General features: G+C 33.4%; 4 protein-coding genes and 1 non-coding gene across 6 annotated transcripts; 2 read left to right on the top strand and 3 right to left on the bottom strand.

The window, feature by feature from the left end:
• Positions 1-1,259: 1,259 nt before the first annotated feature.
• LOC111318747 (E3 ubiquitin-protein ligase RMA1H1-like) lies at positions 1,260-3,923 on the top strand. Its single transcript, XM_022921621.2, has 2 exons — positions 1,260-1,401; positions 3,048-3,923. The coding sequence occupies exon 2, from the start codon at positions 3,096-3,098 to the stop codon at positions 3,804-3,806; it is 711 nt and encodes a 236-aa protein (XP_022777356.2). The 5' UTR covers positions 1,260-1,401; positions 3,048-3,095; the 3' UTR covers positions 3,807-3,923.
• Positions 3,924-12,181: 8,258 nt separating this feature from the next.
• TRNAV-UAC (transfer RNA valine (anticodon UAC)) lies at positions 12,182-12,254 on the bottom strand. The gene has a single exon. It is a non-coding gene; the product is annotated as a tRNA-Val (tRNA).
• A 1,725-nt stretch (positions 12,255-13,979) lies between these two features.
• Positions 13,980-15,940, top strand: LOC111318748 (heat stress transcription factor A-6b-like). Its single transcript, XM_022921622.2, has 2 exons — positions 13,980-14,370; positions 15,439-15,940. Exons 1-2 carry the CDS (start codon positions 14,089-14,091, stop codon positions 15,772-15,774), a joined length of 618 nt encoding a protein of 205 aa, XP_022777357.1. The 5' UTR covers positions 13,980-14,088; the 3' UTR covers positions 15,775-15,940.
• Positions 15,941-17,326: 1,386 nt separating this feature from the next.
• On the bottom strand, positions 17,327-20,496 carry LOC111275054 (monothiol glutaredoxin-S17-like). Its single transcript, XM_022860150.2, has 3 exons — positions 20,163-20,496; positions 19,957-20,031; positions 17,327-18,753 (listed from the first exon to the last, which is right to left on the bottom strand). The coding sequence occupies exons 1-3, from the start codon at positions 20,337-20,339 to the stop codon at positions 17,545-17,547; spliced, it is 1,461 nt and encodes a 486-aa protein (XP_022715885.1). The 5' UTR covers positions 20,340-20,496; the 3' UTR covers positions 17,327-17,544.
• LOC111275056 (putative nuclear RNA export factor SDE5) lies at positions 19,957-26,437 on the bottom strand. 2 transcript variants are annotated; one of them, XM_089755054.1, is made up of 13 exons: positions 26,260-26,437; positions 24,874-25,449; positions 24,482-24,507; positions 24,122-24,199; positions 23,498-23,541; positions 23,043-23,281; positions 22,247-22,329; positions 22,063-22,119; positions 21,808-21,875; positions 21,607-21,713; positions 21,458-21,528; positions 21,242-21,381; positions 19,957-20,031 (listed from the first exon to the last, which is right to left on the bottom strand). In XM_089755054.1, exons 2-12 carry the CDS (start codon positions 25,436-25,438, stop codon positions 21,265-21,267), a joined length of 1,455 nt encoding a protein of 484 aa, XP_089611180.1. In that variant the 5' UTR covers positions 25,439-25,449; positions 26,260-26,437; the 3' UTR covers positions 19,957-20,031; positions 21,242-21,264. The 2 variants fall into 2 exon arrangements, with proteins under 2 accessions (XP_089611180.1, XP_022715887.1); XM_022860152.2 differs by lacking the exon at positions 19,957-20,031 and having other exon boundaries at positions 21,026-21,381.
• Between the last annotated feature and the right edge of the window lie 269 nt (positions 26,438-26,706).

A 26,706-nucleotide genomic window follows, 5' to 3' on the forward strand; every position in this document is an offset into this window, starting at 1 on the left:
ATTTTAATATAAAAAATTAGTATTTTTTATTAAAATTCAAAATTGAAAATGATTGATTTATACAATAATTTTAAAAAATGATCGTTTAATAAATTTATTATTTAAATATACTACTAACAATTTTTTTACTATTATATTTGGTTTTTTATAAAAATAATATTTTAAGTAAAATAAACGAATAATTAATAAAAATAATATCACATGCATTTAAAAGTTTATAGTAGTTAAAGGTGTATTCAGATGCCACTAAACTTCTAGTGGAGGCATGGTTGCTATGAAAAATTGTGACCAACCGCGTTATATATTCATTTGGATATTGAAGCTCTGGCACGGTTGGGGACTGTTATTCTCGTTTGCGCATTAAAGGCTTTGGGTGTAATGAGAATGACACTCTTTCTTTATTTTCCTTTTATATGTTTTTCATTTTTTTTCTTTCATTTTATATTATAAAGATAAAAATGTTTTTATAATTCAATTTTTATTTTTCTTCATTTCCATTTTTATTTAAAAATTATGATATATTTTTTTAAAATTTAATATAATAAATAAATTTTATTAATAATAAAATAAATAAAATTTATTATGTAATAAACTTTTAATTTATTAATTATTTATTAACAAAACTATTATCTTTCATAAAAATATTTTAATGGTATTTTTAATTAATTTTTAATTTTATGAATATTAAAATTTAAAATTTTACTTACATATAATTTTTAATCTAATACTTTTAATAATAATTTTTTTTTACAATTTACTTCATATCATCGTTGTATTATTTAAATACATATTCTCATAATTTATTTTAACATCACCGCTTTAACAATAAATTTCATGTTATTATAATTTTTAATATTACAAAAAACAATTTACCACCATTCCAAATCGACCCTAAATATTTGAATGCTGTACGGAAAATTAATTCTGTTTTCTATCTCATAAAGCTTACGTAGGTTTAAATGGGAAAGTCAAAACTGAAAAAAAATGTCATTAGCCGTGTAGAATTACACTGACAAAGGCTTGCCAACGTTCACCACGTGGCAAATCCACGTAGGACCGATTCACTTCGTCTTTCTGACGGACCAGAAATTGTTTTTTCATTCTTATTTTAATGAGAAATATGGAGAAAATTGAAGACAAGAAAAAAAAATTGTAGAAACATTAAAAAACTATTAAAAAAAATTATACTGTACAATGCAGTCGGATTCCTCTATAAAAGGGGCCTCGTCGATAGACGCGTTCTCCCGTTCCATTATCAGATCTCTTTCTCCTGCATCAATTCATAATCCATTCTCTCTTTTTTTTTCCCCCATAAAACAGCCATTGAATTGAAGCTGAGTGGAGTCTTTCTTTTAAAAAAAAAAAAACTCAGAGTTTGTCGGATTTTCGGCTCTTTTGTAGGTACGTTAATGGTTTTTTGGTTGCCTACCCCGGCCTTTATTGTTTAATTTTATTTTCTCGTTTCGATTAATGAAAAGATCTCCGTGTTTGTATCTTCTGATTGAGTAAGCTTTGGGTTTTTCTTTTTTGGAACTAGGATTGAAGTGTAGAAAAAATTGCCTCTTTTCTTTAATTTTTCAGGAAAGGTTTGTTTCATTTTATCCAGAAACAAGTTAGAAATATGAAAGAATTGCTAGCTAAAATCCCTTGGAAAATAGCTCAAGATTTACCCTTTCATTTCGCAGAAATAAGAATCGATAGACTAATAAAACCGTGCTTTTTGATAGGCGCCTTTGATTAAAACAATTCTGCAGAAATATGAAATTACAAACTCAATGTTTTAATTTCATAAAACTTATATTTAATTTAGTAACAAGAAAAAAAATTATCTTCAAACGAGTTGCTGTATGTTGGGTATCCATGGCCCATCGACGATGGAGGGGTCTGTTGGTGGTGGCTGCTTGGAAGCTTCGTATTTTGTTTGAAGAGTTGAACAAGTTAATAGTTTGATGGGTTTCAAAGTTTCACGTTTCACCTAATTTCACCCTAACAAAGTTAAACATAAAACGACGCAGGTTGTTGATTGTGCTTCACTTGAACTCACGAATGTTGTCTCAAATGTTTAAAGTTTTGTCACAAGTGGGCAGTGGGGTCAAAATGGTAATTGGGTTTGCAGCTGGGTTAATGGGGGGAGTTTGTGGCAATTAGTGTGATGGGAAACCCCAAATAGGACAACTAGGTGTCGAAGTGAATCGGCTAAAAGAATAAAAATACCGGTAGCAAAGGCCAAATTTACGGTGGGATTGAGAATACTTGGTTACTCTATCAAAAGCCATGAGTAGAATAGTAAACTTTTTGACCCTTTCCCTTAATTACCTTTTTTTTTTGGTAGTTTTAAGTCATTTTCAATGTGCTATTAAGGCCTAAAATTTTTGCATATGTGGAGTTTTTTATGTTTTTATACTTCAACAAAGGCTTGGAATTTGGTGAAAATTGAAGGGTTTAACGGCACTGTTAAATGTTGGACTTAAAGCATTTAAAATGGAAAATAAAGTGTCAAAGCATTCGAATTGAATTCCCTAAGCCACCCTGTCAAGCTAGTTATTAGTGCATCCTATAGGTTACTTTTTTTCAGGCCAGAAGAAGAAATAGCTGGTAAGTGGTTGGAAATATGACTAGTAGGGAAGAAATGGAAATTGAAGAAAAGTTCAAACAAAACCTGAGAAAGAAATTTTACTGAAATAACATTAGGACTGAATACAAGTTGTGGGTCTCTTAAATTTGCTGTCTTTTTAATCCATTTGATAGAGGGGTACAAAAACTTTTGGCCCTTTTGGTAAGAAAATGTGAATCAAGTTATGCGGTGGGGTCTTATCTGTTTTGTGCTTTTCCTAATTTTGGTCCTTCACACGTCTTCTGCATATATAGTTGCTTGCAAAGTTGCTAGTTTTTTATACTAGTGCACCATAATTATAGTCATTTGTCTGCTTCTAGACTTGTTGCCTTCTTCTTTCTCGGTTTTCTAGTTGTTAGATTGTTGCTTGTTGGGCATTTATCAGATATTTGGGATTTCTATGTGCTGATCCTGTTTCATTTTCTTGTCTCAGAGGTCAAGAGTGTTCTAGTGGTTAAATCTGAGTTTTTAGAGCTGATACATGGCATTTGAGCAGTATTATGCTCAGGAATGGAAGACTGTCCCCAGTGCTTCAACATCTGAGAATTTGAATGGTAGCTTTGACTGCAATATCTGCTTAGACTTTGCACATGAGCCCATCGTCACTCTTTGCGGCCACCTCTATTGCTGGCCCTGCATCTATAAGTGGCTTCATGTCCAGAGTGCCTCCCTTGCCTCACATGAGCACCCACAATGTCCAGTTTGCAAAGCTGATATATCCCACACAACCATGGTGCCCCTTTATGGCCGGGGCCAATCTGAATCTGAGCTCCGATGCAAGGCACTTTATAGCGGTATGGTGATACCCCCTAGACCACCGGCTTGTGGTACCCAAGCTCTTTTATCAACCACATCCCCGAATGGTCAGCAGCTTCCTTATCGTAATCCTTATCAAAATCAGAATTATAACCCCCATACTTACTATGAAGAAGATTCATCCTCACCATTGCTTAACCTTGGAGGCACCACGGTGACTGGATTTCATCATCCAATGATCGGGATGTTTGGAGAGATGGTATATGCAAGGGTGTTTGGAAATTCAGAAAGCTTATATGCTTATCCAAACTCATATTCCCTAACTGGAAGTGGTAGCCCCAGGTTGAGAAGGCATGAGATGCAGGCTGACAGGTCACTAAACAGAATTTCAATTTTCCTCTTCTGTTGTTTCCTTTTGTGCCTTATTGTATTTTGAGCTTCTCATCGACCTTTCTGTATACTTTGTAAAGAACGAGGATGTAAACTTATGGCATAGCCGTAGAGGTAGATGAGATCATATTATGTGATATATAATAGCATATTTTATCTGAAATTGATATACCATTTTCGTCCAATCTGCACTGGAAACTCCACAAACAATGCCTAGATGACATTTTTATTGGAACTATTTCGTAACCCCAAAATAAAAGAGAATGAAGAAAGAAAAACAATGATTATTTCATTTTAATATGAGACAGGATGTCTTTGTTAATGAAGTAACTGCTTCCCCTACCAAGCTTTGAATGAATATCATATTTGAAAATATATTTGTCAACACCAGCCATTTCAGGTTGATGAGCAACTTGGCTGTACCAATTCCGTTCAATTTGCAACTTGTATGTAGGGTTGTTGCCTTGTTGGTAATTAAGGCATTTGTCTCACTCAAGAAATAAAGACCAAAGAAATGAAAATGAAAAACAAGAAAAACACCCTGCCAACCTTTTCAACAACCCTGCATCTGTCTTTTTTTTTTAATGAGTATTTCCATTTTTTTCCTGCTAATTCTCAATCTTGAACAAGCATACCTTTGAAACTTCGAGATGAATTGTAGTTATTAGATGGAAGAAGAACAATTTAAGATTGCTTTTAATAATAAAGCAGTAATACATAGCCATTGGCATTAGACAGGTTAAGCCCATGGACCCCCTAATTTGTGTCACTCTCAAGTTTCTGCAATAATTCTTAATTATTAACGTCTAATCAACTCTCGAAGTAAAACAAAATAATTAACGAGGCAACAATAAATGGTTTCAGATTACGGTAGGCTGAGGCTTATATAAATCAATGCTCATTTAATTAGGTTCAAGTTGTTAATTAGTCTTATTAAAATTAATGCTAGGTTATGGCTCATAAAAATTAAAACCCCATTTAGTCTTCTAGTTTGTCAAGTTGTTAAGTTGTCCCTATTGTTCATCCAAAACTAAGAAGTGTCCACTAATTAAGAGTTTGATCTCTCAACCACTCTTTCTTTCTACTCATCATCTCTTATTATTTAGTTGCAATGAAGGCCAAAAAAGTCACCATCTAATACATTATGTTTTAACTTGTTCACATTTGAGTGATAAAATCAGTTTATCTAGAATAAAATTTAAATGCAGTAAATTCATACGAGAAATGCACATTTAAAATCACTTGAGATGGATTTAAGTTCAAGTGCGAAGACACTCTTTACCATATTGCAAAAAATAAAAAATAAAAAAAATCAAGAACAGCTTGATCACCCTGACTAATTTCAAACCCACATTTAACTTTTTTCTACTAAAAGAGAGCAGATTGGGTGGCCACTGTCAATGTGTCTCCCATTATAGTTGAATATTTTCTTCTGAACCATCTAAAATGGTGCTGCTTTTGTAATTTTTTTTTTTTATCTGCTTTCATTAATGAAACTTTTTTTATCGACCAAAGGTCTAACCACAAGTCAAATTTTGCTCACTTTGATGCTCAGTTTCAACTAATTCTCACCATAATTTTCGAATCCTCTTTATCACATTAAATCTTTCTCTTTACATCACAATTTTTGGATTGCAATTATGTCGTTGAAATTAATAATAAAGAGCACCTACAATGAAGAACTGACACTAAAAAACAGGACATGATAAAAGCTAACAACAATATTATATGGGATTCGTGGCTCAATTCCCATCTTCCAATGTGTTTGTATTTGATTTGGTTAATGCAAACTCAACCAAACTTTTCAAAGAATTGTTTTTTTTGACTTTGTTTCTTTCATCATCTCCCACTCCCACTCCCACTCCTTCACCAACCAAATTCCCAACCATTAGCTTTTTTAATTCTCAAAAAAAAAAAAAAGTTATAGCTTTTCTATGAACTTACAAATATAAATATAAGTAAAAATTAAAATTAAAACTAAAATTACAATAAAGTATTATATTATCTATATAAAAAATTATTGAATTAATCAAATAAACAAATAAATCTGCTAATCAATTAATTAAATAAATTTAACATAATCCACAAGTAATAAACTTAAACCTAAAAGAACATTTTAGGTGCCGTGAGACTAATTAATACTTCTAAATTTGTTTTTATCCATTCGGAAAGGCTTCAATTAACTATAGTTAAGGTGGGACAAGATTAGCACTTCAAAATCAACTTCGATTGAAATTGCTGTTATCAATTGGACAAAAGGAAAAAAAAAGTGTGATTCTTAACCATGCTTGAAGATGGGAAAATATATAATTATTTTTTTACTTAAAATTATTAAAAATTAATAATTTATCAATCTATTAATATATCACACGATTATTAATAAAAAATATAATTATTTAATATACAACAAAATAAAAAAATTTTAATTAAAAAAATTTACAATTAAAAAAAAAAACTCACATGATCAATTTAGTTGATAAGGCAAGGAATTTATTTTCTCTATTGATCAAGATTTGATTCGTATGAAACTCATGTAACAAATAAAATTTCTAATGTATCATATCAATTTATAATAAATCACTCGTTGATTGAGAAAATTAAGCATTAATATGACATGAGAACACCCTAACTTTATTAAAAGAATATGTAAGTTCCTCAAAGGAAAGGTTAGAAGTACCAATCAAAGCGTCTTTTTAATTGCTTGCTGAAGTATGATATCTATCCCACTTTCATTTTTATTCATTCATAACATTATACTTTTCAGACGCCAACAAAAAAAAAAAAAAAAAAAAACATGTCTGGATAGCTGAAAGAGAAAACAAGGATCTGAAAAATCTAGAGATTAGACAAAAACATGTGCTGGTCTTGGTGGCTGGAAAAATAACTAAAACCAATATTGGTTTTATGGAGGTTACTTTCATAGGCTCGGCTGACAAGACCCTTTTTCATATGTTGAATTAGAAAGACTTTCCAATTAACCAAATGAAAAGGGCAAAGGCGGGCCCAAAAGCAATAAAGCCTGCCGGCACTTCTGTTAGGATTTGGATCTCTTTTGTTAACTTGGTTTTTTATGATGAAATTTCATCATTTTCTTCTAACGCAAGCCAAGCATGTTGTTGTTCCAAATTAACATCTTTTCATGTTTAAATCATGAAAAGATGTGAACTTTATGTTTGGTGTTTTACTAAGAGAAAAAAGAGTGAAAAGAAAAGCTAAAGAGAATAACTATTTCTTCTTCTGGAAAATTAATAATTTTTTCACATTTTTACACTTACATATCAATATATCTTTCATAAACAAAAAAAATGAAAATAATTGTTTCACTTTCTTTGATATATCCTTTCCTCTCATTTTCTTTTCCTTGTTATAGATGGAAAGAAGACAAATATATAGGCTTGAGCTGACCAAAATAAAAGTTAGAATGAATTGATCTTAGGTAAGTTTAGCAAAGCTCAACTTTAGCCCATTTTCAAAAGGGGAGAGAAATAAGGAATTCTAGCCTAATCAGCTTGGGAATAAAGTAAAACAAAATTAATGAAATGTCTGGCTATTACATGATGGAATGCTCAAGTTTAATATTCAAATAAAGTACTCCTAGCCTAGGATAAATGACAATAAGTTTAAATAAAGTAACAATGAAATTATATGAAAAGGTTTACTTGTATTGATAGAGGCATATACATTTATACAAAAGCAAAACCTTTTAATAAAGGAAATAAAATTAACTCATAAAATAAATATTTACGAACTAGATTCAAGGATGAGATTGATAGCATGATTCATAGACGAGATTAAATTTATGATGATTGTAGAAATATGATTTATGAATAAGATGAACTTCTTGATTCTTGTCTATTATGCCCCTACAAGATTGTGTTTCTATCAAAAACACAAATTTTAGATCAAAGAAAGAAAAATTTGGACTTGGGTAAAGGCTTTGTAAGTAAATTAACAAGTTGATTATGGGTAGAAACATGAGCAACATGAAGCAAACTAGAAGTAACCTTTTCCTAGACAAAATTATAATCAAGTGCAAGATGCTTCATACGAGAGTGAAAAACAGGATCTGCACAAAAATAGGTAACACCAATATTATCACAAAGAAGTCGATGTGGCTTCAAAAAAGGTATATTTAATTCATTAAGAAGATTGGTGAGCCACATAATTTCAATAGCGGCTGAAGCTACAGATCGATATTTCGTTTTTGTAGAGGAACGAGCTACAGTATGTTGTTTCTTGGAACACCAAGAGATTAGATTGTCACCAAGAAAGATAATATATGCCGATATGAAATTATAATCATCTCGATTACTAGCCTAATCAGAATTAGAGTATGCTATAAGAGGCAAGGAAGGTGAACACCATAGAGAAAAACCATAATTGATCATGTGCTTCAAGTAGCGAATAAGGCATTTGGTTGTTGTCTAATGAAGTTGAGTTAGAGAATGCATAAATTGAACCAATTTGTTAACAACATAGGCAACATCAGAGCGTGAAAGACAAAAATATTGCATGCTACCAATGGGACTTCTATATTGAGTGGCATCAATTTTTAATGAACCATCATTAATAAAAAGTCACGATGAAAAACTAAGAGGTGTTACAAATTCCTTGATTCCTTCCATGTGAAAACGTTCAATAAGATCCCGAATGTATTTATATTGAGATAGGAAAAGTTCATTAGGTGTTGGAATAACTTTAACGTTAAGAAAATAATTAATATGACCAAGATCCTTAATGGAAAACTAGTTGGAAAAAGCAACAAAACTTGGTGAATGAACTTTAAGGAATTTTATATAATTAACAAATCATTCACATAGACTAGAAAATAAATAAAGATGGATTTGTCAGTGTAGATAAAAAAAGAGAGTTTGAGCAAGAGAGCACAAAGCTAAGAGAAAGAATAAAATTCTTGATAGCAATAAACCAAGCTTGAGGTGCTTGTTCAAGCCATAAAGGGATTTTTGTAGACAATATAGATGATTTGGTCAAGATGGATCTATAAAGCAAAGAGGCTGCATCATAAAGACTTATTTATCAAGATGCCAATGAAGAAATGCATTGTTAACATCAAATTGGTTGACAACTCAACCATGAAAGATGGCAATGAAAAGAACCATTTGGATAGTTGTTGGCTTTATAACAAGACTAAATGTTTTAGTATAATCTAGTCGAAGGTGTTGATGAAAGCCTTTGGTAACTAAATGAGATTTATTTCTTGTAATACTACTATCAATATTTCATTTAATCCAAAAAACCCATTTACAACTAACAACATTCTGATGATGCTCACGAAGGACTAGTTCCCATGTTTTATTTTGAGTGAGAGCACGAAGTTCATTACACATGACTTCTCTTCACTTTTTTCTTTTTAAGTGTTTATTTAGTGGTTGTGGGTTCAAGGGTTGGAGATATGGGATGTTAGTGGCAGTAAGGGTGAAAAGTATATTAGGCTTGAAAATGTAGATAAAAAAAGAGAGTTTGAGCAAGAGAGCACAAAATCATGTCAATTAGTGAGAGAAACTTTGAATCCTACAAAAGCATGTTTCGAAATTGTATGAACTCTCATAGTGGACCACTAATAGACATTATTCTTGCTCCACTCTGAGCGAGAGGTGCCCCCATAAAGAGATCCCCACACAAAAAAATGATGTAAATATTCAATATAGGATTGTAAAATGAGGAAACAGAAACTAAATTTTATTTAATAAAAGGAACACAGAGTACATTTGAGAAAGAAAAAGAATGGGAGAGAGTTGAAAGAGTAAAGTTGCCAGTACGTGTAATGCACAATCCTGTACCATCACCTATAACAATATCATCAGGTCCTTCATAAGGTTAACGAAGAGATAAGTTATTGAAATATGAAGTAACATGATTGGAGGTGCCAAAATTTAAAAGCCAAGTTAAGGAAGAATTATTGGTTGTTGTGATTGGATTTGTAATGGGCGAATCCTTTGAAGAAAAGAATAAATTTCTTTTAGTGTAGCATTATTTGGTAGTATGACCTTTTTTCTCACAAAATTGACAAATCATTGTAGAATTTTTGTTCATGTTGTTATTTTTGAATTTGGTAGAGTTGTAGTTGTTATCTTGATTGTTGTTGAAATTTAATGAACATTACCCTTGAAATCCCTTGCTGTTTTAAAATTTTTTTCTTATCACTATTGTGTTGGTTTTTATTTTTAGAGAATTGAACAAAATTTGTAGTAAGATTATCAAGATTTTCGAAAGTATGAAGTTCCTTACAATTAAGAAAAGCTTCATATTCAACTAGTTTATCATGAAGCTCATCAACATTGATCACCATGTCTTGAGCTTGAATAGTAATAAAAAGTTCTTTGAACTCTAACCTTAAGCCATTAAGGGTGTGAGTACTAAGATATCGATTTGGAACTAGTTCTCCAATAAGAGCCAACTCATCAACAATATCACAGATCGTAACAAGATAATCAGCAACATGTTGTGTGCCTCAATTGATAAAGGTAAATTGCTCTGTAATCCCATAGTTCTAGATGAAGAGGGATTAGCATAAAGTTTTGCAAGACAATTCCAAGCATCAGCAGAAGTTTGACAAGATCTTACCACTAGAATAACATTTGTGGTTAATGACCCTATAATACCAAGAAGCAAAAGCTTATCTTGTCTCATCTAGAATGTAAATTCTGGGTTTGAGACTTTCTTGTCATCAACTGTAATTTTTGTAAGAGGACAAAGTTTGGTTCCATCAATAAAACCAAATAGATCATACCCAAAAAAAAAGAGTATCCAATTGGGTTTTCCAAGAGTAGTAGTTTGAAGGACTTATGGGAAGTTGTGTAGCAACATTTATAGCAATTAGTTTAGATTGATTGCAAGGTGTATTGGTGATGGTTTGATTGAGGGAGGAAGTAGCTATGCTTTCTTCTACTATGATTGATTTGTAATAAAAGGAACAAGTAGTTTGGATGAGAAAAAATAGGCTAAGGATAAAAGATGAAGAAACTTGTGAGAGCCAATGATAACTCTGATACAGTAAAGCAACAATGAAATTGTATGAAAAGGCTCACTTCTATTGATAGAGGTATATACATTTATACAAGAGAAAAACCTTCTTACAAAGAAAATAAAATTAACTCATAAAATAAATATATGCAAGCATGATTCAAGGATGAAATTGAGAGAATGATTCATGGATGAGATTGAATCTTTGATGATTGTAGAAGCATGATTTATGGATGAGATGAACCCCTTGATTCTTGACTATTACTAAAGCTTAGCAGTTGGCTGGTTTTGGGAATTGGAATCCGAATGATTGATTTCAAAGCTATAATAGAGGCACATGATTTGATAAATGCCTCAACAAATAGAGTTGTTCTTCATTCTTTTATGTCCAACTATAATTCAACTGATATCTTCATAATTGATGGAAAGTAAATATCCACTCTTTTTTCATTCTAAATGTTCTTCATTCCCCACGAAAAAGCCTTTCTTTTAAGAAAATGCAAAAATTATAACTTCTACCAATATGCTATAACCAACTTTAGAGAAAAACCCTTCAACCTTGAGTTTATTTATTAGCTCATCAGCTTGTTCAATATCTCATTTCCCTTCCAAATATTCCAAAAAGGTGGCGAAGTTTCTTAGCTAGGCTTTCTTCCAGGATGAGACACCACTTCATTGCTTCCATGAATCCATTGCCTTTGGAATTTGATTATCTTCAAGAAACCCATTTGCCAAAGAGCACCATCCAAGAACGAAAATTGTAGCCCGTTTAGCTTGTGCATGGCCATGAGTGATTCATGCTTTCTTAGAAGACCATTCTTGCAAAATTATGCCTCGATTAGTAATTTAGGAATACAGAAATCATAGCACGGCTTTCTGGATTCCCACTCCTCAAAAATCTTAATTAGTCTCAGCCAGCACCTTCGACTTCATCATGCTTCAAAAGTGCACTTATCATCTATAGCTCTATACGTACCCCTCGTTATAGATTGTTCCCATTTCCTTGCAAAGATTCCAGATACCTTAGATCTCATCCTTTTCACCAATTTCTGCATAAAATTTGAGGAGGATATTAAAAGTTAGCGGTCTTTCGTATTTTTTCAGCATTGCTTTGCCTTGACATTTAAGTACCCTTATGCTGCAACAGCAAAAGTCAGCCAATCAAGAACTGTTTAGAGACCGGTTTCCATCTTTTCCACGATCTTATTATTCCCTTTACATCGTAAACAGCTGCATATGCAGATAGGTGGGTGCTGCTAAAGGCTAAAAGTATATTTGTTTTAATTAAGGAATCGCCTTCTCTTCCATTTCAAGTGGTAAGGGCATCTAATTCCGAATAATTTATACAATGTTAAAAGCTTCATTCTGGCGAAGACTGAAGTAGAAGGGCTTAGCAAAATCAGGTTTAAAGTTTGAACTTTAAAATCAAATTTATAGTGTTGCTGCCCAGGATCGAACTGGGGACCTTCAGTGTGTAAGACTGACGTGATAACCACTACACCACAGCAACAGTTTGGTATTAATTTCGATGAAATTTTATTCTTAAATTATTTCAGTACACTTCACCTAAGACACCCACTTACAACAATGATTATTGATTAGGCAGCAAGTAAAGCATGCTTTTAGTCAACAAGACAGATTTTCTTGTAACTAATTCAAATTATTAAAAGCTATATCTACACAAATGGTATATGTTATGATAATTTCCATGAGATCCAAATTTAGTATTTAAAAAGAAAATCATATTTTTCTAAAATACCATCTTTATTTCATAGTAACGTTCAATTTTTGGGCATTATAGCTGTATCCTAGCCATTGAGGGAGTGATAGAATTAGAAAATCTTGAGGAGGATGACCCTTTACGGCTCTAATCCATAATTAGAAGACAAAAGGAAACAAAAAAAATTAAAGAGTAATAAAAGAAAAAGAAAATTAGATATAGAAGAGAAGTTGTTTATTGCGGGCATGCACTTTGTCTCTACGCTATAGGTAAACACCTAACCTGTATTTAGCAGTGAAGTCTAGTTTGCCACCAACTCTGGGACATTCTATTATCATTTCTTTTCTTCCACTAACCCAAAACTCACACTAATCACTCTCAAATGATCACAATGCTCTTTAATAAGTTTCTTTTTTTTTTTTTATTACAAAGCAGGCGGAAATTAAAGAAAAAAAAAATTGTGTTAGGCATCCAAGGTCCCTAACATTAGAAGAATCAATCTCTTAAAAAAAATGAATCAGTTAAATTTTAACTTCAAATTCATAAGCCCTTAAAGTGATTGGCATAAACAATTAATGATGACATTTTAATCACATGCCACTGCCCTATTTTCAACCTTGCGTCTCTATGTATAATAAAGAAAGTTTTGCCCGACCCTTCGTCAGACTTCACGGCCGTTGTTTGATTTTCAATTTGTCGGGGAGACTGATGTGAAAGCTTCAATGCAGTGCAGCTGGATTCGATGCACCCAAACCCTGATTCTGCATGGTATTTAAGTGAATATTTTGTACGTCAGCAATAATTTTCTGTAAATTTAGACTTCTGGGTTTGTTTTTAATCCCCACCAATTAAAATCTACTACAACTTATAATATGCGTAAGTTTTGACTTCACTAGTTTATCTTTTTTGATAAAATGAACATGAACAAGAGAACATAAAGGAAAAAGAAACTTAATTAGCCCCTAATTATAAGGCAAGGCTGACTTTAAGGTTTCATTTAATTAAATGATCGATGAAAAACCATCACGATTGATACATAAAACACAAATCAATAATATCAGTAATTTTCAAGATAGATATAGTAGTATATACTATATTCAATTGCATGAAAAAGTTTGCACTTTGTCTTGAAATTTCGCAGGGTCTTTGGGAAAAAAAAAATGAAGAATAGTCAAGTTTTGACTAATTGTCCATAACTTTGCTTAGTTTCATTTAGAAGGAAAAAGAGGTGCAACTTGCTAACTTCCCAATACCAAATGCCTGAAACTTCAATCTTTTGTCTAGTTCAACATTGCCTTTCCTTTTCGCTTTTGCCTATTAAGTTAAAATAAACTGTTTGTTATAGAAAAATTTTGTTTATTTGAACCGTGATCCGTGAGAAAGTTGCAATATCTAATTCTAAAACCCAAAAAAGAAAGGAAGAAAAATCCAAAAAAGATCACTAAAGAAAGTATAAGAAAGAGAAAAAGAAACAGAGACCACCTCCCACGGCACTAGTAGTTTCCAAGAGGGTTGCATAAATATACAAGGAACCTGTAGAAATAAGGAAACTATTTGTGGGTAATACCCTGATTAAAACACAAAAGGGAAAAGAAACTTTTCTTTGGGAGATCCTAATCAAGGCATGAGCAAGAATACCACTACTTCAAGCTTGTCTCCGAGGACAAAAGGGCCTGCTCCATTTTTGTCGAAGACTTATGCTTTGTTAGACGAAGGTGAAGAAGAAGAAGAAGAAGAAGAAGAAGGAGGTGCAGAAACTGGAAATGATAGCAAGAAAATTGTTTCATGGAATGCTGAAGGAACAGGGTTCGTGGTATGGTCGCCTGCCGAGTTCTCAGAGCTAACCTTGCCTAGATACTTCAAGCATAACAATTTTTCTAGCTTCATTCGCCAACTAAATACATATGTGAGTTGCTATCTCGCTGTTTGCTACAACATTTTTTTTTTTTGCAGGCCAAATTGTTTTCCATGAACAATATTTTGAATGTGTTTAACGTTTTCATTGAAATAGCCTTTAAACATGCATAAATTGATATGTTTGCATCCCCTGATGAAAATAATAATAATAATAATAATGGAGAAACACCTTGTTATAATTGTTTCCAGCCCTCCCCATGGTTTTTCATAGATTTTATCTGATGAAGCAAAGCCAAGTTTTGCTTCATCTTTCAAGAATGTTAAAATTAAAGAAGTCTTGCTCCTTTTCTGGTACCCTTTATTAGTAGAAAACGAACGGGAAAATCTTTGAATTCCGTTGCCCGGACTTGAACCCGGGTCTCTCGGCACCTTGTGCCCAGGTCTCTCGGGTGAAAGCCGAGTATCCTGACCAATTAGACAACAGATACTTAAAATGGCCTCAGCCCAACTAAAATTCCTTTCTAAATTAGCTGGAGCCTAAAATATATTCTTTGATGAAGTCACATCCGTTAGAGTAGTCATTAATCCGTTAATTTTTTTTGAACTTAAATGACAAGGACAATGGTGTTTGTTGATTCCTTCTACCACCCTTAGTCAAAATAATATTAATACTAGCAAATTTTGGGGTCAAAATTTGGTGGTTTTAATAGATGTCAGAACGATCACACAGAGACATTTTAAAATTATGGTAATCTGAATAGAATTGGATTACTCTTATGTTTATTGGTTCATGAAAATAGTCAAAAGTGGCAGGGCTTTAAGTAAAACATATTGAAAATATTGCCTTCATTACTTCTTATTCTCTGATTTCTGAAAGCTCAATGATGAGACCAAAGCATGGCTTCCATAGGTTTTGCCTAGATAAAATATTATTGGGTTTTGACTCCCAATTTAAATGGTTTGATTTCAAAATTAGATAAAAGAGCTATATAGTAAAATGGGATTGATTCATATATATTGGGATTAAATTTGTTACTAACAAAGAAAATCTGTAGTTAAGGACACTATTGTACATATTTGCATGTTTCATGTCTATAACGCTATAATTTTGAAGCAGGGGTTTAAGAAAACATCATCGAAAAGATGGGAATTCAAGCATGAGAAGTTTCAGAGAGGTTATAAGCATATGCTAGTGGAGATAACACGGAAGAAAACCGAGCCAAGTGTGTTTCCTGCTTTCTTGAAGGCTTCTTCTGATGAAGATCAGATTAATGACAATATTGTTGTGGAAAATAATTGTCAAACATTGATGGAGGAGAACGAGAATCTGAGGAGGGAGAAGGTGGAATTGCAGACCCAAATAGCCCAATTCAAAGCTCTAGAAATTAAGCTGTTGGATTGCGTTGCTCAATACATGGGAAATACTAGTCATAAAGAAAGGAGGTTGTGCTAGCTAGCTAGTTAGGTGGATTTGGTTTCTCTTTCTTCTGTAATTCCTTTTGCCCTTTTTCCTTGTAGCCAAAGGTTATTGCTGGGTGCTTGAGAAAGTGAAAAAAAAAATGGTTTCATTGTAGTCCACGGTCATGGTCATGGAACTTATGAAATACCCTTTGCTTTCCCCACTGCATTTTGTATTAACACATGTCAATTGTCAAATACCAAGCAGCATTTTCTCAAATCCAATTCAATTCTTCATATAAGGCGTACCAATTTACTTTAAAAAGTAAAATAAAATAAAAGAATCTCTCAAAGTAATGGAAACAAAGGGACATAAATATGCTAACTAAGCTCCTATGTGTATGCCATTCAATAATTACAAAAATGTACCAAGGAACATACAAATCAGTAAGTTTAGGTTATGGCAGTCAAGTCTCATTTCGCCTACAAATCGATCATCTTATCTAAACCCATTATTCAAAGAAGGCCCAACGAACCCAAACTTGCTAAACCTCAATTTCTCCTAAAACTCGGAAGGATCTTGCAAAGGCCTCTCACTCCGCCACTCCGGTTTCGTTTTATTTCTCTGCCGAAATCTCCGGCATGACAACCTTGAACAATCTAAAATCATGAAGAACTCCACAAAGCTGCTTTAGAAAAACCTAACCCAAAGTGGGTTTATTAGCAGATTTTATTGTACAAATAGGCTCAACAAAGCCACACTTTGTATTCCAGAATTAGCCCTTTGGGAAGCCCTGACAAAAGCGTCGAGGCTGAGCTTGAAGACTGGCTCAAAAATACCCGGCATGACAACCTTGAACAATCTAAAACCATGAAGAACTCGACAAAGCTGCTTTAGAAAAACCTAACCCAAAGTGGGTTTATTAGCAGATTTTATTGTACAAATAGGCTCAACAAAGCCACACTTTGTATTCCAGAATTAGCCCTTTGGGAAGCCCTGACAAAAGCGTCGAGGCAGAGCTTGAAGACTGGCTCAAAAATGGGAACAGAATTCGAGTCGCTGAGCTTCAACGCATCATTCACGATCGTCGCAAACGAAAGCGCTTCACTCATCCTCATCATTCATTCATCTATACATGTTCTTCCATCTGCTGGCTATAGTTGTCATTCAGACTCATAATGCACTTTCTTTTTGTTAGTTCATGTGCCTCAACGATTGATGTGATTTTTTCTTTTGTTTCAAGATTATTGAACTTGACAATTGCCATCAACGTAAAGCATCACATCTATATTCAACGAAATGCGTCTGGTTTAATACTTGACGACCATTTCAAATATAGTTGCTTATTATAATTGTTAAAATTATCCAATTATAACAATATAATGGGAATTCCATTAAAGATTTATACAATTTTAAATTGTGAGTTATTAACCGTATAAAAATAATCATTTGTACGTGATATATTCTTTTGCTTTTATAGGCATTTTTTCTGAGAAAAGAATCATAAAAACTAAAAATAATCTATAAAGTTGACGGAAATTTTCTCATTTTTATCTATGAAAATATGCCAAAACACAAGGCATAGGATAGGTTTAACCTTTAGGGCTTCGGTACCAATAACAGATTCTTGAATTTATCAAGTTACCAAGGCTCAAAGATACAAAGTACCACGTAATCATAACTCAAAAACATTAGTGGGAGTTTGGTGAAAAACTAAAGCCAGAAGAAAACGTTTTGAAGTATTGTCAATTGACACACGTTCAACTTGGATGACTGAAAAATCTGAAATTAAAGCCAAGGTTTTGTCCCAAAACAAATTGAACCCTACTCAGACAGTGTAGCTTTCAGCTCACCATTGTTGCGCAGCTCCAGCACAATATCACAACCTCCAATAAGCTCACCTTTGTAATAGAGTTGAGGAAAGGTCGGCCAGTTTGAGAAGATTTTCAATCCCTGTCTCACTTCATCATCAGTTAAAATGTCAAACGACCCAAAACTCACACCTTCCTCTCTTAGGGCGTTGACAACTTTAGAGCTGAAACCACATCTCGGAGCATCGGGGTTACCCTTCATGAAGAGCATCACAGGTGAAGATGAAATCAAACTTCTCAGACGGTCCTCTAGAGTCTCTCTCTTAATGATGCCTTTCTCAACTAAAACCCTTTCAAGTTCCCCACTTTTCTGCATCTCTAACAAAATGTCTGATCCACCAATAAGTTCGCCTTTAATATACAATTGGGGGTAACTAGACCAATTTGAAAAAACTTTCAGGCCTTGACGAACTTCATCATCTGATAGTATATCAAAACTCTCAAAATCAACCTTCACTTGTTTAAGGATTTCAACTACCTTGTGGCTGAAACCACACTTGGGCTCTTCAGGCTTTCCCTTCATAAACAGCATAACCGGGCTTGAATGAATCAAGCTTCGCAGCCGAGAATCTAGGTTTGTACTCAATCCAGTGGGTTCTGAGATGCCACCAACTCCCTGTTCAGTCCCCATAATATCAACTCCATGATCTCTGAAAACTTCCTTCAGTTCACCACTCTCATGCATGGCAATTGCTATGTCACACCCACCAAGAAGTTCTCCTTTGCAATAGAGTTGAGGAAATGTTGGCCAGTTAGAGAACTTCTTTAAACCCTCACGAACTTCATTGTCTGATAGAATATCGAAAGTTCCAAATTTGACCCTTTCATCCTTCAAAACATCAACAACTTTTCTGCTAAAACCACACTTGGGTTCCTCAGGGCTTCCTTTCATAAATAGCATTACCGGATGCGAGTTAATCAGCTGCTGCAGTCGCTTTTTAAGTGTGTCACTGAGGCCAAGTTCCACTTGAGTTCCCATCTGGGATGACCCATTTTCCCTTGCCAATTCTTGGACTGTCTCAAGGATAGTGGGTCCGGCAGCCATCCCAAGACTAGCAGGAGCTGCAGCTTCTCCAGTATTAATTGACCCAGCAACCTTAGCAACTTTGTTGGCCAGACTGGATGGATCTGCACCCTCCAATTTATCAACAACCTTACCATCCTGACGGAAACAATGGAATACAAATGGATTCAGTATGGTAACAACTTTAGACATCACAGGAAGGAATTAATTATTTTAAAACTGCAGAAATAACATCAAAAAGTACAAGAAAGAGAAGTAGCATAACAACTAGTTTATGGGCTGTCTGCAAAATTTTCAGAGACATTCACAACAGGGAAAGATACTAAACATGGTAACTATCAGTTAAAACACAAGACAAATGATAGCAAGCTCATACTATGAGAAAATGTAACTAGTAAAATGGAATACTGATCAGAATGAACCTAGCAGCATGAAAATAAAACTTAAAGAAAATAATCAAAGCCCAATATTACAAGAAGAGAGAAGGGGAAGGTTGGATAGGCCAGCTTCAAACAGTCTAACAGGAAAAACTATTGCTTTATTGAAGGTAGTAGAGAGAGGTCAAAGGCAAATTTACTTAAATGGCTAACAAGCCAAGTAGTCTAAAACTTCCCGTACTGGCAAGACGAGCTTAGAGTGCATGCTACATGCCTTGAACGCCTTCTCCACCATTCACTCATCCCCCTTACAATTTCACATCCAACCTTCCTTGTTTCCATTTATGACAAGCAACAGAGTAAAAATAATCATAAATTTTCTTTCCATGGTCACTAGCCCTAAATGATCTAGCTACCTATAGAAAGTCTTTGTCAGCACCAAATGCAACACTTGTAACCAAGAAATCTCCAGTGTAAGAACAAGCAGCTAATAAAAATTGCCCCACCTATCAATTTGCAATATTTCACAAAAAAGTTTCCCCCTTTTTTTCTGCAAACTAGTCCAGGGCATTTTAATAAATTAAACCAGCTCCTGTGCTAGCATGTGCACATCCAAAAAACGGCAACTACCAAGTCTGGGATCAAACAAGTATACATGGGCAGCCTTAAGAAATCACCTTTTACCCTCTATTACCTACGTTTGGAACGGCCAAAAAAAAGAGAACAGTAATATTCAATCATTATAAATCCACACCACAGCACAAACTCTAAGGCTACTCATCTCTATCTGTATAAACTCAGCAAAATTCAAAAGAATAGGAATTGCCTACTTATTCAAAAATTATAACAAAAAAAAAAGAAAACTTTTAAAAGCGATTACCTCTTAAAAGTTGTTTGAAACAAATTTAATCCTACCATTTACAGGACAGGGATAAAAAACAAAGATTCCCATCAAAAGGTTTACCTTTAAGAAGACAAAATAAGGCACAGCAGAAACAGAGTATTCCTCAGATATCTCAGATAGTTCTTCAGCTTCTACCTGCAAAATAATCCGTACCCATGATTCAAATAATAAAGTTTTAATTAAAAAAACTAAAAACCAATAAAAAAATTTAAAATTTAATCTCTAAAAAAAAGAATTTGAATGTTTGAGGGGAAGAGAAGAAGAACCCTAAGGAAGTGGGAATTGGGGAAATCGGTGGAGAGATGGGAAAAGACATGGTCCATGTGCTTGGAAGCCTCACACCAGGAAGCCCAGAAGTGAAGGATAACCGGCTCGCCACTCTGCCGCAGGCCATCAAGCTCACCCTTCGACTTCACATCTTTTACTGAACCACTTCCTCCCATTATTTGATATTGGATTCTTCTTCTCCGCTTCAAACAGAAATACAGAAGAGAAAGGGAAAGGCCTAAAGAGTGATAAAAAAATTCCACTTTTTTAAGTTTTTTTTTTTTTTATGCTTTTTATCTCACACCACTCGAATAAGTTGCAAACCTAGAACCCTCTTTTTTTCTTTTTCGCAAATCTTTTGTAACGCCTTTAAACGGAGGATCATAGACTGCCCGTTTTTTTTCAAAACCATTAAATGATCAATCACCGTTGCTTTGGCCATTTGATTAATCTTTGTTCTTTAGGATCCCACGGACACCGTTAGTATGACACGTCAGCACAATAATTTTGGATTTTGGGCTTAACCAAAAATCCAATGATGTGATGCCCAATCCCCAAGATAATGATTTCAAAAATATAGTTTACAAAAAAATATATATTCAGGGTTTTTCTTTTTTCTTTTTTTTTTTACAAAAAAAAAAATTATCTTAATATGATTTTTTTTTTTCATACAATTGATTATATGTGAGTTCAAAATTATGAAATATAAAACTTATTGTTGTTTAGAAATGATTTATTCTTCCGATACATGCACAATCTTGAATAAATATTATGTGCTCTACTTTTAATTATTTTAGTTTATTCTATATCTATTTTAATATCTTAAAAAAGCTTTTAAACTACATTTTCACACTATTAAAACAAAATAAAAAAACCCATTGTAACACAGTTTTTAATGACCATAAGTTATTTTCAATTCCATTACATTACAAGAATGCCAAAAATTGCAATTACAAAATAGAAAAACAATTTCCAGAAAAGAATAACTCAAACAGCAACAACTTTCACATTTTAAGCAGAGTTTTTCAAACAATGGCTATTAATTAGCTTGAAGTTCAATGATTTAAGAGAAACCAACTTGATTGATTCCCATGATGCACGCTATTTTTTGGCAAAACTCAATCTTTTGGGGTTGATATTATCCAACCGAATCAATACCACTCCAGAAGTTTCTCCTTCACTCCAATCAATTGATTCCTTCTCCAATAGCTTTATAACCTGCAGCATAACAATTACATCATATTCAAAACAACGAGCGTTAAAGCCAAGGTAAACTCAGTTACAAAGTCTTTACCAATCGTCTACGACTGCCTTTTGAGGAATCTTCTTCATTTGTCTCAACAATGACCTTTAGGTACTTGAATGCTGATTGAAAACAAAACCAGTGAGTAAAAACAGCATGGTTCTCAGGACTGATATCAAATCGGGAGAATGGTTACTTACATGGAATGCCGGCTAGTGAGGATAGATGACACTTCAAAAGATGTATTGCCTCCTTCGCGCCATGATCGTGCAAGTCAAGCAACATTTCTTCCTCTGCTTCCGAGTTCCTGATAAACACAATCAGGATGAGGATGAGAGAGAGAGAGAGAGAGAGAGAGAATGAGAAAAGTCCACAAACACTTTAAAGATAAAGAAGCTAACCTAGTTTCAAAAATCTTTTGATTGGATTCTTCATCTGCTTTGCGACCCTTTTCACGAAAAAATTGTCCCTGCCACACCAAAGACATTCATAAGTGGAGTCATTAGGAAAACTTTCTTTCATTCAGTTGGTTTACAACTCTATATCCTCTTTATCCATAAGGAACCAGGAAGAATAGGTCAATTTAAATTATATCTCAGAAGCAAAATGTATATACAGAACATGCATATACTTAATTTTGTAGCTGAATGTTTTACCTCTTCTAGAAGTCTGTTTGCTAGATCTTGATCTCCCTTAGCAAAAGCATCAACAGCCTGACAAGGAACACATAGCAGTTACTTAGCACACAAAAGGGATTGATATGATATAAATTGCATCAGACGTTTGAGAATAGTGTCAACATGCAAAAATGGACTGCCATTTTATAACCACAAGACTTACAGCTTTATAATATTCCTTCATTATGCCCCTATATTCCTTCACAGCTCTTCGAAGAACCTGGAAACTGTCTTCTTCACCTTCATCTGCAAGTAAGCATAGAATCAAGATGAATTCAAATTTACATATAAAAAAAGAACCCATGACATGGTGGACATAAATGTGCAAACAATAGCAGCAAATTTGCAGCCAGCCACAACTGTTTCCCACCGGTGGGGATTTATGCTAGAGCAAACCATTTAGCTTATGAATAATTATTAGAGATGTATTATAAATGCCCACTAACAGATGCAGTGAAGAATGTTGTGGAAAGGTAAAAGACAGATGAAAATAGTCAACGGTTCGATTCGAATCAAATTCGGTTAAGTTTTTTTGGATATTGTATAACATTATGAAAATTTAAAATCCGAACCAAACCTTCATTCGATCCAAACTAAACCGAATCGAATTTCACCACGGTTTGGTTTACCGATTTTTAATTTTTAATTTTTTTAATTTTATATATTATTTTAATATAAAATTGTAATATATTTAAGTAGATTTTGATATAATTTTTTTATTTTATAAAAATTTAAAAAATATATAAAAACTAATAAAAATATATAATTCGATTCGGTACGGTTTTTTTCTGACTTTTCACATTTCGATTCGAAATCCGATCCGAACTGAACCGAACCGAATACTACAGTTTCAAATCGATTTTCGGATTTCTCTATTTTTTTTCTCACCCCTACCTAAAAGCATATTACACTACACTTAGTTACATAAACTTACAAGTGAAATGGACAGGAGCACATACCATCTTTTTTATCTTCTTGTGAGTGAACTCTATCAACCTTCTGCTCAGCAGTGTAATCAATTGGAGGTCCTTCCACAAGTTCTCCTAATGCAATAGGCCTTTTTGCTGACCTCATCCTTCTTCTAGAAAATTCATCAAATCTCTCAGGACCATTAAACAAAGCAGTCAAGACTTCCTTTTGGATATCATTTCTGTCCCTTTGCTGTCTTCCTCCACCATTTGCACTCAAAACTCTGTTCCTGATAGCGAGTAAAGTGCAGAGATAATACATCAGGAATTGTAAAATGTGGACATTGCATTTCCCTTTCAAAAGAAAGCCTAACTAGTAATTAATAGAAGAAATTATTCATGAAACAATTCTCTCCCTATTTCTCTCTGTTGATAAAAGTAAACTATTGAACCAAAAAAAAAAGAAACAAACAATATAAACTCAACAAGAATTCATACAAACTTACTTTTCTTGTGAAGGTCCCTCTGCCCTTGGATGCATATCATTAGTCTGTAAAAATGAACAGAGCAACAGAAGAAGATAGTCAATCCTGAAGATTATAAGAATATAAAAATATCTCCATCATACATGGCAAGCGTAATACATACAACTTTAATTACAGACATTGCATGATATCTGACAATACAAGTTGAATGATTAAGAAACATTGTTGCCATGAGTTCATTACCAATTCTTTTCCCTTTAAAAAAATTACACAATTTTGTAGTGTTTGTTTGTCAATGAAAAAGTCATGAAGATAAAGCTTGGTAAAACTTTGTCCGTGTAAAGCACTCAATATTTCATTCATGAAAACTGTTCAGATTTTTTTCCTTTTTAAATGAGACTGCCAACCATCAACTTCACCTCATTTCCTAACCTATCATAATTGATAGTTTGCATGATGAATAATTTGATTTTTTAATGCACAAAACCAAACAGCTGCTTATAATTAACAAGATATTCATTTTGAAGCAGAAAGAAAAGCAAGAAAAAGACATGCATCATCACTTTTATTTTAATTTCAAAAACAACATGTACAATTATACTGGCAAGTAGCCACTGGGTTTATGCACTTGATCATTAGACTAACCTTTTTACTGGACTCACCAAGAAATTTGCTCTCTTTGTCCAAACTCACAGCTGACTGGTCAAGAAGCTTCTCCATGCTCTTATAAGTCAAGAGAGAAGGAAAGGAATAGTCATCAGTTCCAACAAGTTTATACATACCATACTAGATAGAGAAAATGACATTCACAACTATAAGAAAACTTTAAAGCTATCTCATTCCTTGATGTGAAAAAGCAATTAAAAGGCTAGTGAACAGTAAATTAACCCAATAGAAACTTCATTTCCCTAATAGTGCATGATACTTTGCACTAACAAAGCTTAGGAAGTGCACATTTGTTGAATATGAATGATGGATCCTCTAAATTGAGAATAGTATCCACACCTTTTGCATGTCGTATCCACAGCTATCTGCACAATAAAAAATAAAAAATAAAAAATAAAAAACCTGATTAGTGGTCAGATATGATCATGTATGTATGCTGATGTGCACACGTAATATTGACTCAAATTCGATTAACAGTGATATAGACATCAAATGACCTTACAAGTACCAAACAAGAGCTGTACAAACCAAATTGAATTTAAAGAGGCTATTTCATTTTAGTTGATTTTTATGAAATTGAAAGAACTTTCTTTTGGTAAATAATATGTTGAAAATGCAAAATGGCAGCCATGTGAAGCTATAATAACCAACTTCAGATAACAATAAAACAAAAAAAAATTAACTTAAAATTAGGGATCAGCTAAGATGGCGATGATTAACAGTTGGTTTACCAAGAACTTGTCTAATCACATCCCTATCCAGTCGAAATCCCTCTCCGAGCATTTTGAAAAGAAAATCTTCCATATCCTTGTGCAAATGATCTTCCTTTAGAGAACTGGATTTAAGTCCTTCCCCCCAAAGTCCAGACATTGGAACCTCCTGCGAGTCCACCTTCAAAGGTTTGGTTCCTGGGTAGGAACCATTAGCCAAGGGTACAGACTTCATATACCCCTTTCCTAACATGCTTGAAACAGTGCCTCCTGAAACCGGTCTCACTTTTTGCTTTGGAGCTCTTAAATCTCCATTTGCTTGACAATAATTCTGGGAATTATTACCACAGGATGATTCCAACGTTTCATCATTTTTCACCTCATCATTAGATGCATCAGCAGCAACTGAAGAGGTGCTTCCCTGCATTTCATACAGAATTTCACCAGCCAAATCTGCATTCTGGCCCGCCTCACAGTAAGCAGAAGCAATATCTTTGAGAGAAAATGCAGAACCAAATGCATCAAGCAAACTGTTCAATGCCTTCTCCTCATCACATTGCAATCCATTTAAACCAGACACCTCCATTTCTAATATTACTTCAAAAAAAAAAGAGGGGAAACGTAAGAAATGATTCAATTTACAATTTAGGCTGCAAAGCAAAGACGATTTAAATATTTAAACAAGCAAATAAAGAATTACTATTGAAAAAATAATGATATATCCATGATCAACATTAAAACATTATTCAAAAGATGAATCACATGTCTCACATCATTACAGAAATGCAAAGCCAAAAAGGAACATAGACTTCAACAAACATAAGATTATTAGCAAAATAAAAAAATTAATCTGTTCAAAGAAGAATCATCAGAAAAGTAAAATCAAAACATAGAAAAGAAGAAAGCATAGAGCAAAAAATACCCATTTAAATAGGGGAAAAATCCAAGTTAATTGCATTAATTAGCCATATAATACCAAGATTATCATATCATAAGCCGCCACAACTTTTGATTCTGCCACTGTACTTTTTGTTAGTACAATCACCAAAACTGCATGCAAGAAAGACTCCACCTTCGGAATATAAAGCAAAGTCCTTTATTTTTCATGGTAACATTTCAATGCCCAAACTTTCAAAAACAACAAGTATCAAATCAAACTATTCTTGATTAAGAATTAAGCAACCAAATCTAAAAAACCATAACTAGAATCGAAAATGTCATAGCAAGTACTGATGAGGATTTCAAATAGTACCGTGTTTGGCAGCACAGAACCGGATTTAAACAAAGAACCCATTTCAGAAAAACCAAAAAATATATATTTTAAGTTCAATTCAAAACCGTTATTCAACAAAAGGATGAAAAAAAGAAAAGAAGATGAGACAAAAGAGAGAGTTTTGAAGAACTTACCAAAAGGTTTTGAGAGAGGGTTTTGGAGGAAGCAAGTTGAAATTCTGATGAAGTTTGGAGGATTATTTATAGAGAAATATAAAATATATAAAGATTTAAAGCAAAAAAAAAAAACAAAGAAACAAATAAAGCAAAAGGCCAAAAGGATTTTGGCGCTCAATGGCTTGGCTGCACAGTCAGATTTGATTCTCCTCTGAGAATGTGTGAGTATTAAGTATTAGTAATTAGTTTTTTTTTTAATTTTTATTAGTTTTTAAATTTCAAAATTTCTTTTTCAGGCTTCCTTTCATTTTATTTAAATTTTCAACTACTCCTTTTGCAAGTTGCTGAAATTGTCCAGAAACTTCGATCTTCTGGCATGTGGGTCCCAAAGGGTATTTTCGTCTTTCAATTTTTTATCATTTCAATGATAAAGGTTTTGGGTTTTTTTTTTTTTTTCTCCTTCCT

Source organism: Durio zibethinus, chromosome 26 (assembly GCF_047325235.1).
Source record: "Durio zibethinus cultivar Kanyao isolate XHJ-2024 chromosome 26, ASM4732523v1, whole genome shotgun sequence".
In the NCBI taxonomy this organism is placed as follows: domain Eukaryota; kingdom Viridiplantae; phylum Streptophyta; class Magnoliopsida; order Malvales; family Malvaceae; genus Durio; species Durio zibethinus.